This window comes from Egretta garzetta, unplaced genomic scaffold (genome assembly GCF_000687185.1).
Source record: "Egretta garzetta isolate BGI_Z169 unplaced genomic scaffold, ASM68718v1 scaffold248, whole genome shotgun sequence".
NCBI classification, from domain to species: domain Eukaryota; kingdom Metazoa; phylum Chordata; class Aves; order Pelecaniformes; family Ardeidae; genus Egretta; species Egretta garzetta.
Window position 1 is genome coordinate 2,224,005 of NW_009260596.1, and position 10,025 is coordinate 2,234,029.

Sequence of the window (10,025 nt, forward strand, 5' to 3'; positions counted from 1 at the left end):
TAATACAGAGCTACATACAGGTGTTGAAGCATATTAGATCCATGTTTGTTGCAGAAAGCAATGATCAGACCTCAAATATAGTACCTGCTGGTCTACAAATGAATATTTCTTTGCTTTCATTTCAGTTTCTGATAGCTACAGGTATGTAATTTAAATTCTTGATCTTTGAGAGAAGAAGAATGATGCAAAAGGTGCCAACTCTATGCTCACCTTTGTGATGTGATCTAGCAACAGGTGTCAAATAACTGCAATGTTAAAGTACTAGAGTTTTCTCTTCCTTGCATGAAGTCAAAATTCATTTCGCAGATCAAATGAGATCATATCATGAGTAAAGGACTGCTGTCGTAATTCCTTAGTAATTTTCAGAATGTACAGTTTTATAAGTGAGGTTTGAGGTCTCTAATTCACTGTGTTAAACAGCTGGGTGTAAAATAATTTACACTGCAGTCATTGATGTCAGAATGACATCAGTCCAGTCTATGAGGAGGCAGCAATTCAACTTGAAAACAGCATGGTGAGGTGGGGGGTGGGGAAGAGACCTATTTTTAACATTATACTTTGTGAAATTATTTTTTGTAGGTTCGTAAGAAGGATAATGCTCTGGAGGACAGAGAACTAGGCTTTCAAATAAATTAATTTAGCATTTACCAAAGGCAGTGCTGCTTTGTTGTTAAATCATCCACAGGAGTCCTTTCTTGCTTTACATGCTCCTTGTCATAAGTGTTATGCACTAATTAGCTGAAACCCCTAGAAAGCATTAGTGCTGCTTTAAAGCTTTACTGCATTGTCTGAAACAATTTTTAATAAACTGGTTGTATTAAAATTGTACAAATGTAAAGTGCCAATGAGCATAGCTGTGTGATGTACCTCATAGCACCTAGAAGTGCATACCTCTAAATAGTAATATAATCATCTGGCAGACTCATTTACAACTTCTACTTTAACAGCATCTTGAGCCTGAAGTTCTACTTAAAATGGTACAGATCTCCTTACACTCTGCTGATGAGGGGAGTAACTGTGAAGCAGTGTTGTGCAGAATGTCAGAAAATTCAAGACTTTCAAGCTTCTAGGTCTTGCTGTATTGAATAATTCTTCTTTGCAAACAACTGATAAATGTTTCTGTCCATTCTAGGTATTCTCAGTAGCTGTAGAAAACAGTTAATTCTCTGGTTTCCACTGTATATGCCAAAGTTAATTCCAATAGCATATTTTGTATTAAGGAAAGCTTTTCCTAAAAAGAATGCGGACTATTTTCTATTAAACTACCTTCTGTTAAAATGCATTTTATTAGCCATGTCTACTTTCTATCAACTTCTGTGGACTGTTCAGTAGGTTTATAATTGAAAATAACAATGTATATTTCCTACTGTATTTAAAAACACAGAAAAAGTTAACTTTAATTAAAAAAGATATCTAACTCTTTTTTTGTGGGTAAGTTTGCATGCTAGATCACAGTTCACTTGGTTTCCATGTATGCTGCCTAATGGAATAATAAAAAAGTTTGTTTGAGTCAGAATTACCTGGTTGTTAAAAATAGTTAGCACTCCTTTCTGAGAAGATGTTACTGTGAAATCCAGGTGGGGCACTTTCACTATGCCCTTAATCACATCTTGTCTCCTGACAACTGTCAACGACAAAATGTTACTCTTCATCTTACAGACACAGAAAATCTAAACAAATAGAACCATAATAACAAGAATATTTTCTCTTCCTGAAATGCATATTTGTACCAACTCCAAGGCAGTAATGCGTTATATCACAGGTTATCCTATATTTGATTTAAATAATCATGTTGCATTTTTAAATATCATTAATGCATTATGGATGTGATAGTTCTTTCTACATTATTTTAAAAGTACAGAAAGGCAAAGAATAACTGCATAAATAAACAGTCTGAGTCAGACAAATTCATAATTTCAAAATAATTTAGGAAAATGGAGAACTAGGAACTAGGCAAGGCAGCAACGGAGTGTTCAGACACAATGGGTTTAGTAAAAAAACATATGTTCTGAAACATGTAAGAAGAAGCATGAATAATAAGCAAAGACAGACATGAGATCTTATTACTGTACTTTCAATAAAGTGTGCAACACACAGCATTAAAAAAAAAGTAGTTTTGGATACAAGATGAAGTATGTTACCTGTATGAGTAATCTGCTGTTTTTCAGATACAAGGAAAACCATGTTTTCTTCTTTCAGCTGGGAAGACATGGTATCACTTTCTCCTATGAAATAGCCAAAAATCTAAAAAAAACAAAAATAGAACAAACCAAGCAATTTATAACAAAGCTACTGTTGGAATATGAGTTTATATGTATAAAGTTAAATATTTATCTGACATTTTTATCATTTAATATTTATTGAATAAGTTTCCTAGTGGTATTTGCCTTAACCATTAGCTGTCAAGATTACTTTATATTGCTGAGATCTGCTACTCAGGCACAATCTTTCTTCAATGTTTGGAAAGAAGCCAGCATACACAGAGCTTCTAGGAATAAAAACCATCTAATTGATAAAGCTGTTAGGATAGCTTTGCCTTGTAACGATTGTTTGTAGACAGTCATCTTCAATTTCCTTTTTCTAGTTTTAAATACTTGTACTTCCTCAGCTAGAAAAAAAAACAGTAAAAGGCAGACAAAACAGATTTCTCTGTATTTTAAACTGAGAGATTCAAAGTAGCATTTCCCCATAAAGACATGTAGACTCCCATTTGCCTGAAAAAAATTGAAAGTCCATTTTTAAAATTCTTTTTCAGCCATCTCCCTAAGCCTGGCAATGTTGCATTTGTATTGATCATGATGGAGATCCCCAGACAGGATTTTCAGGCAAGCAGCTCGTTTCTCTCCCAGGTTGTGACAATAGAGCTGAAATGCTCTCCAACCTCAAGCTCTGTACCCAAGAGTAGATTAGTAATTTCCTCAGGAAATTATTTCAGCCCCACTCAACTGTACAGATATTTTTTAATTTCCTTTCTCGTATTATGGACATTATATATACTCACTTTCTTTCCTCAGTTCTAAAAGCAATGCCCTTTGGATGCAAGACAAAACTTTGCACTTTTTTCTAGTTCAACATTTTTCACGGCATACAACAGAAATCCCATTTTTCTTCTTTGAGAGATTCAGATGTATATCTTTCAATAAAAAAATTCTTACAGAATATTACCCTTCATTTTTCACTTCACAGCTCCCTCCTTACCATGCACATGATTATTATCTATCATACATCATTAGTCTACACATCACCTGTCTATCATAGCCCCTTACATTCCTCTTTCCAGTTTCTTGTAATATCACATTGTCTTCCCATCCTGTATCCAAACAGGATAGAGGATTTAGTATCCTAAATTCCAGGTGTATGCTCCTTACGCAAAGTCATAACATAGCTTTCACAACATCCAGTAGGAATCAAAAAGTGGTAATACTAGTAATTCATACATATGGACTGTTATTCATGCTATAGCATTTTCATAGTTTATTATCACTTTTTAAAGTTTCATCTGAATCCCCCAATAGTTTAATACTAAATAGAAGGGTTCTGAAAGAATTGGTGTAGCTAGAACTTTATAATGGAGTGTTGCCCCCCAAAATTAAGGATGTACTCTTTCCACTATCATCAATTATTATTCTTGTAGCAGGTTTCCACCTATAATATGTATAAAACCAGACAAAAATCACAGAATCACAAAGCCAGGAAGTTGAAAAGGACCTCTTGGGATCATTTAGTCCAACCCCAGTTTCCAAGGGGGTCAGTGACACTAAGTTGCCCAGGACAGTGTCCAGTTGGGTTTTGAATATGTCTAAGGATGGAGACTCCACAAACAATTTGGGCAAGCTGTTCCAGGGTTTGATCACTCTCATGGTAAAAAAGGGTTTTCTTGTGTTCAAATGAAATTTCATGTGTTTCAGTTTGTGCCCATTGTCTCTTGTCCCATCAGTGGGCACTACAGAGAAGTGCCTGTCTCTCCTTCATTCCCACCTGCCATTAGCTATTTACACATAATGTTAAGAGACTTCTCTTCTCTGGACTAAACGAGTCTCAGCTATCCCAATCTTTCTGCATATGAGAAGTGCTCTAGCCCCTTAATCATCTTCATTGCCCTTCACTGGACTTGCTCCTGTAGCTCTATATGTCCCTTGTACTGGGGAGCCCAGACCTGGGCACTGTACTCCAGGTGTGGTCTCAAGCCCTGAACAGAGAGATCACCACATTTGACCCACTGGCACTCCTTTTCCTAAACCAGCCCACAATGCTGTTGAACTTTGCTACAAGGGTACATTGCTGGCTCATGTTCAAAGGACCAAATGTCTTTTTTGCAGAGCTGCTTCTCAACCGAACTGTCACCAGTGTATACTGGTGTATGGGATTATTCCTCCACAGGTGCAGGACTTTTGTTACCAAAATTGTTTCCAGAATTATTTGCTCCCTCACTTTCACCAAGAATCGAGGCGAGGCTAGTTGTCTTGTACTTCCATGGAACCTTCCTCTTGCCTTTGTTGAAGATAGGAGTGACATTTTTACTTTTTTACGTGTATGTTTCCAATTTCCAGGCAGTAGAGAATAGAGCCATTGCCTTTCTGGGGACTAAAATTTTGGTGGGAGGACTTTTTCTCTAATGATAGTCTGACCTGGTACCAGGTCACTCCTGAGTCCTGGATGCAGTGATTGGGCTAGGCCAGTAGCTGCCCTAAAGCCAACAGAGGTGGAAGTTCTCAGTGAGACACCCATGTGTGTCCTGTTATGCTTCCTGTAGACATGAGGCAGTGCCACATCTGATCTTTTGCTTCTGCCCAGCAGGGAGAACACTGCCTAAGGAAAGAGCATCTTAGAAATCCCTTACCACTGCATAAATGGCTTCTGCTGACTCCAGCATGGAGAAAGGGCATCCCAGCAAGCCCCACCCCATAATGGCTACCAGAGATTGACAAAGAGCATAAAAGGTCAAGCAAAATGCAATTTACACATCTTTCAGCTGTTTGCCACTAAAAAAAAAATAGAGCTTTCAAAGTGCAAACTACATTTGGGAAAGAGATGCAGAGGTCAGTTTCCCACAACATTGAAAAATGACAGCTGTTAGAATGTCCAGGATAGGTCTTTTAAATTTTGAAGCCAGTAAATTACTATGGGTAAATCCTGATATAACTAAAGAGAAGATTTAAAATTACTTTAATGTTTTTTTCATAAAAAAGTGTCCTTTGAGCATGGGCATATTGTTGTGGATGCTGCTGGAAACTTGGAAAACCCTTGAACATGGAGGTACTTAAAAAAGAGAAACATCAGGAATGTAAAGAAATAGAAACACTCACACAAGGCCATGATCTTTTAGGTCATGGAAATGTACTTGGAAGATTTTTTTCAAGCTAAAGAGAGGCCAGATATGGAGAGGTAAATTTGAAAAAATTAGATCTGTGAGAGTAGGAAGAGAGGAACAAAGGGTCAGGAATAAAGTTCTGGGACAGGTGGGTGGGGGAGAGACAGAGATGATAACAGAGAAATATGAAAGGAACAGAATGACGTGTATCCCTCTTCCTTGACTTTCAAGACTGAGGGCATGCTCAGCAGTGCCAAAAGCAGCACGGGAACTCAGAAGAACAGGGATGAAATATAATCCTTCTAGAAAAAAAGTCATTAGAAAACTGGAGCACAGACAGCAGAAACCATGATGGTTATTTAGGATCTTACAGAAAGTAACTGTTATCAATGATACTTTTGAAAAATCAAGTGATAAAAAACAAGCTGAAGCAAGATCAAGGCTACTTACATTGTTCATGGGGGGTAATTAATGATATATCCAAGTTGCAGTTTATTAATGTGATTTTCTAATATAACTGATAGGTTAATGAACATAAAAAGAATGAATGTATCAGGTAAGGGAGGCATATCTGTCTCTTTCAGCATCTCTTTCAAACAACAGCTGGTCTCAATTGGAATACCCAGAATACTTCCCAGTCATAAAAGGCCAATTACCATTTCAACAGAGTTTTCAAGCATGTAAAGGACCAGATTTGCTTTTTTTTTTTTTTCCTTCAGAAAAAGTAAAGTTTCTCTTAAAAGGAATGAAAAGGCTAAGGAGGATGAGAGAAGTGAATTAGAAGTAGGCTGATCAAGTGTTAAATACAGTCAACTTAAAATAAAAAAAAATATAAAAAGAGGAAGTGTTAATATATGGGTGGAAGAAAAAAAAAAGTCTATGATCCTCACCAGTAAGTAAATGTGTAGATCTTTGAATGTCAAGAAGTGAAAAAGAAATGAGGAGACTTTAGAGCTGTAGTGCAGCTACACTTATAAGCCTCTGGCATAGTCGGAAGAACAAAGAACACTGGCTTCATTCTTGACATTAGCAACTCTCCAGGATTACCATGACCATTTTGAAACTGCAGAGTTTGTCAGAGAAGGAGAATTAAGAAAGACCTCCACCACATAATATGTAGGATACAAACCAATCCCATTTTATTTTATTAGAACCCATTCAAATAAGCCTGGAAATACCTGTTTTGATCCAGTCATTACAGATAGGATGTTACCACAATTGCAGTAGATCAAAAGCTGATGCTGAATTTATGGTTGATTTAAACTGGTCTTAGACAACAATCGGATGACCAATGCAACAATTATTCTGTTTCAGTGTAAGCTAAACCTGGAGAATTCCAGGAGTCAGCAGTTTTCTTAATTCAGTTTTTACCTCTTTGTCTATATCCAGCCTATCTGTAAAACAAATCTTATCCTTTTGTCCTGAAGGAAGCTTAGATTTGTTTCATAGTGTATAGATAGCTTGTAATATAAATCACCATCAGATTTCCCACTAAACAGAAAAAAAACAAAAAAAAGTGAAAAGCACTGCATCTTTTCAATGCAGTATTATATATCAAAGCGTGCTGGATGAGGCCGTGTCAATGTAATGAAATCAATGTCAGACTGAAACTGACTCAAATAGTCTGATCTTGTTCTATTTCATAACTGAATCACCACTTCCATCATGGATGAATTGCCAGTTACTTTATGTTAAATATTTCTCCCCACAAGAGAAAATAAATAAAAAAGCACATTAACACTTTAATCAGGATTCTTTTGAACAGAGAAATAATATTTCTATTTCATTCCCTACAGCAGTCAATATAGTCTCACTGATATCCATCTTCTACACGAAATGCATGCTTTTTTCAAGAAAGTTTATACACAGGGCATTTTAAAAGGCTGTCATCAGTCAGCTCACATTTGTCAAAATTTGAGGAATGCTCATAGAAAGGGTTCTGGGGACTTTTATCCCAGGCAAATCCCACACAGTTTTGTAAAGAAACTAAAGGGGCTTCACCTATTTTTATTAGACCCCATCCTGTGCTTGCTTGTGTAATTATGTAAACCAGGTAACTAGTCTGATTGTATCAGAAACTCAAGTAAGGGTTTGGAGTAAAAGATACTTACTCCAGTAAACAAACAGAGCTTCCTTCAGTTCTCTTATAAACTAATGAGCCTCAACATAATTTGCTACTGTTCTGCTTCCTTAAACAAAGGACTGTCAGTCTGACAGTCACCATGAATTCGGAAGTAATTTTCTCAACTGCTCCCTGCTTCATATCCATAGAGTATATTTTACTCCATATAGGATTCGTGTCTAGCTTGCCACATCTACATAAGAGATTATGTCATCTCTCTCCAATCCCATACAAAGAGCAGTGAGAAGTTTGAAATGAGGTAGAGAATTTTGAAAAGCACAAGAATTTGACTAGTGCTATAATGATGCAGTACTTCAGCATGTCTCATGGCAGCTGGCCATTTCAAGAACTTAGCTTCTATATCATGTACCAGCAAATCCAGAAATATCTTTTTTGCTCCCTGTTTTTAGCGACTTTTAGAGAAATGCCGAGCAAAGCCAGGACTTCACCTTTAAGTATCCTCTCACGTTAAAAGTGGAAGTAATAAGAAGCGTGACATGCAAGGATGAGACATGCAAAGACAAAAGATTTCAAATTTATCTCTCAGAAGTTGAATTTAATAATAGAGGAATTGGATGTGGCCTAAAGTTCTACCTGATAAAGAGAGCTTACAGGCAAAGTTATGTGATGTCTGATGTCCTCTACAGCTGACTATTTCACAGATTTCCCCCAGGCCCTCCTTGAAGAAAATGGAATGAATACATTGTTTTTAGGGTGGTATTAGGAAATTGCTTGATAGGAATTGTTGATAACATGTAATGAACAGGTGTTGGGTATCTTCAAAGTTCAAATAATAATGTAATGTTCCAGCGTAAAATAAGATGGAAATATGCTAATGAATTTATACTTTGTGCCACTTGTTAATACCTTGCCTTATGGCTTTAAGTCCAGCAAGGAGTTGCCATATATGCAATGCCGCCTATGCTATCACAGGAAAGTTACTGTGTGCTAGAAGTTATGTCCCATCTGTACAATTCTGTCTTCAGGTAGAAAACAAACAAAATCTTGTAGTAACGTATGATCATGGAAGGCCTTGCTACATATTGGCTCTAACAATGTAAAAATCAGTCATTTTAATAGAACAGTTGCTTGAAACACTATCCATGGTAAATACCTTATTAAAAGATACTTTTCTAGAGCAAGTGTTCATAACTTCTCATAACACATGAAAAAAAGAAGGGCACCATGTTTAAAAGAAACAAGACAAAGAACTTTTTCACAAAATGTGTAAAACTGTGGATGCTGTGGAAGTACCTTTTTAGGTGGGTTCAGAAGTAATTTGCAAATGGATAGATTAAAAATCCATCAAGGGATACTAAACACGGAGTGCAGTTGCAACTCTGGCACAGAAAATCCTTAAGCTATATGCATCCAGAACCTAATAGGGTAAACCAAATCTACTATTTCATAGTTACCTCATTTGTACATGAAGATTTGCTATTTAACACCATTAGAGACAGAAAAAGGGATTACATCTTGCCCATCTACAGACTCAAATAATACATACAGAATTGTCTGGTTAAAAAACTCTACTAAAATGCTGCCATACCTCTAATGCTTTACATTTAAAGTAAAGGGCAGATTTATCCTTGTGGAAGAGGAAGGAGAGGAAGCAGAGGAAAGAGAGAAAAGAGAAGCAATAAAAGAAAGAGAGGAAGCATTTCTAATGGTTTAGCTAAAGTTAGACTTACCCTCAGAGCACAAATTGCATACTCTAGTCATAAGAGACTTTACATTTTGTCAAGAAGCCCGAGGCCAATGCATATCAGTGAAGTAGTTCAGGAGAAGACATGGGCACACTCAGGCTCTATGCTCCAGATCCTCCTGCCTTGTCAGGAATCCAGTATATCAAACTTTGCTTGAGGATAAGCAGTTCTTAAGAACTCCATGTGCCTCTTACAAGAGGCACATGGAGGCCAGGGAGATAATTCGAGATAGCCAGCATGGCTTCACCAAGGGCAAGTCCTGCCTGATGAACCTAGTGACTTTCTATGGTGGTGTGACAACAACAGTAGACAAAGGAAAACCAACGGATGTCATCTATCTGGACTTCTGCAAAGCCTTTGACACAGTCCCCCACAACATCCTTCTCTCTAAATTGGAGAGCTATGGATTTGGTGGGTGGACTGTTCGGCTGGATGATTGCACCCAGAAGGTAGTGGTCAGTGGCTCGATGTCTGGATGGAGACCAGTGATGAGTGGTGTCCCTCAGGGGTCCGTACTGGGATGAACTGTTTAATGTTTTCATCAATGACTTAGACAGCGAGATCGAGTGCACCCTCAGCAAGTTTGCAGATGACACCAAGCTGAGTGGTCTGGTTGACACACCAGAAGGATGGGATGTCAGCCAGAGAGACCTGGACAGGCTGGAGAGGTGGGCCTGTGTGAACCTCATGAGGTTCAACAAGGCCAAGTGCAAGGTCATGCACCTGGGTCAGGGTAACCCCCGGTATCAGTACAGGCTGGGGGAAGAAAGGATTGAGAGCAGCCCTGCTGAGAGGGACTTGGGGGTGCTGGTGGATGAAAAGCTGGACATGAGCCGGCAATGTGCGCTGGCAGCCCAGAAGGCCAACCGTACTCTGGGCTGCATCA

The 10,025-nt window shown here is 37.8% G+C and overlaps 1 protein-coding gene across 1 annotated transcript in view; it reads right to left on the reverse strand.

The window, feature by feature from the left end:
• WDR64 (WD repeat domain 64) overlaps positions 1-10,025 on the reverse strand; it is an 85,069-nt gene that overhangs the window by 69,542 nt on the left and 5,502 nt on the right. The window contains exons 4-5 of the mRNA XM_035900275.1: positions 2,142-2,244; positions 1,521-1,624 (exon numbers count right to left, since the gene is read on the reverse strand). Coding sequence (XP_035756168.1) covers positions 1,521-1,624; positions 2,142-2,244 — 207 coding nt within the window. The remainder of the gene's footprint in view (positions 1-1,520; positions 1,625-2,141; positions 2,245-10,025) is intronic.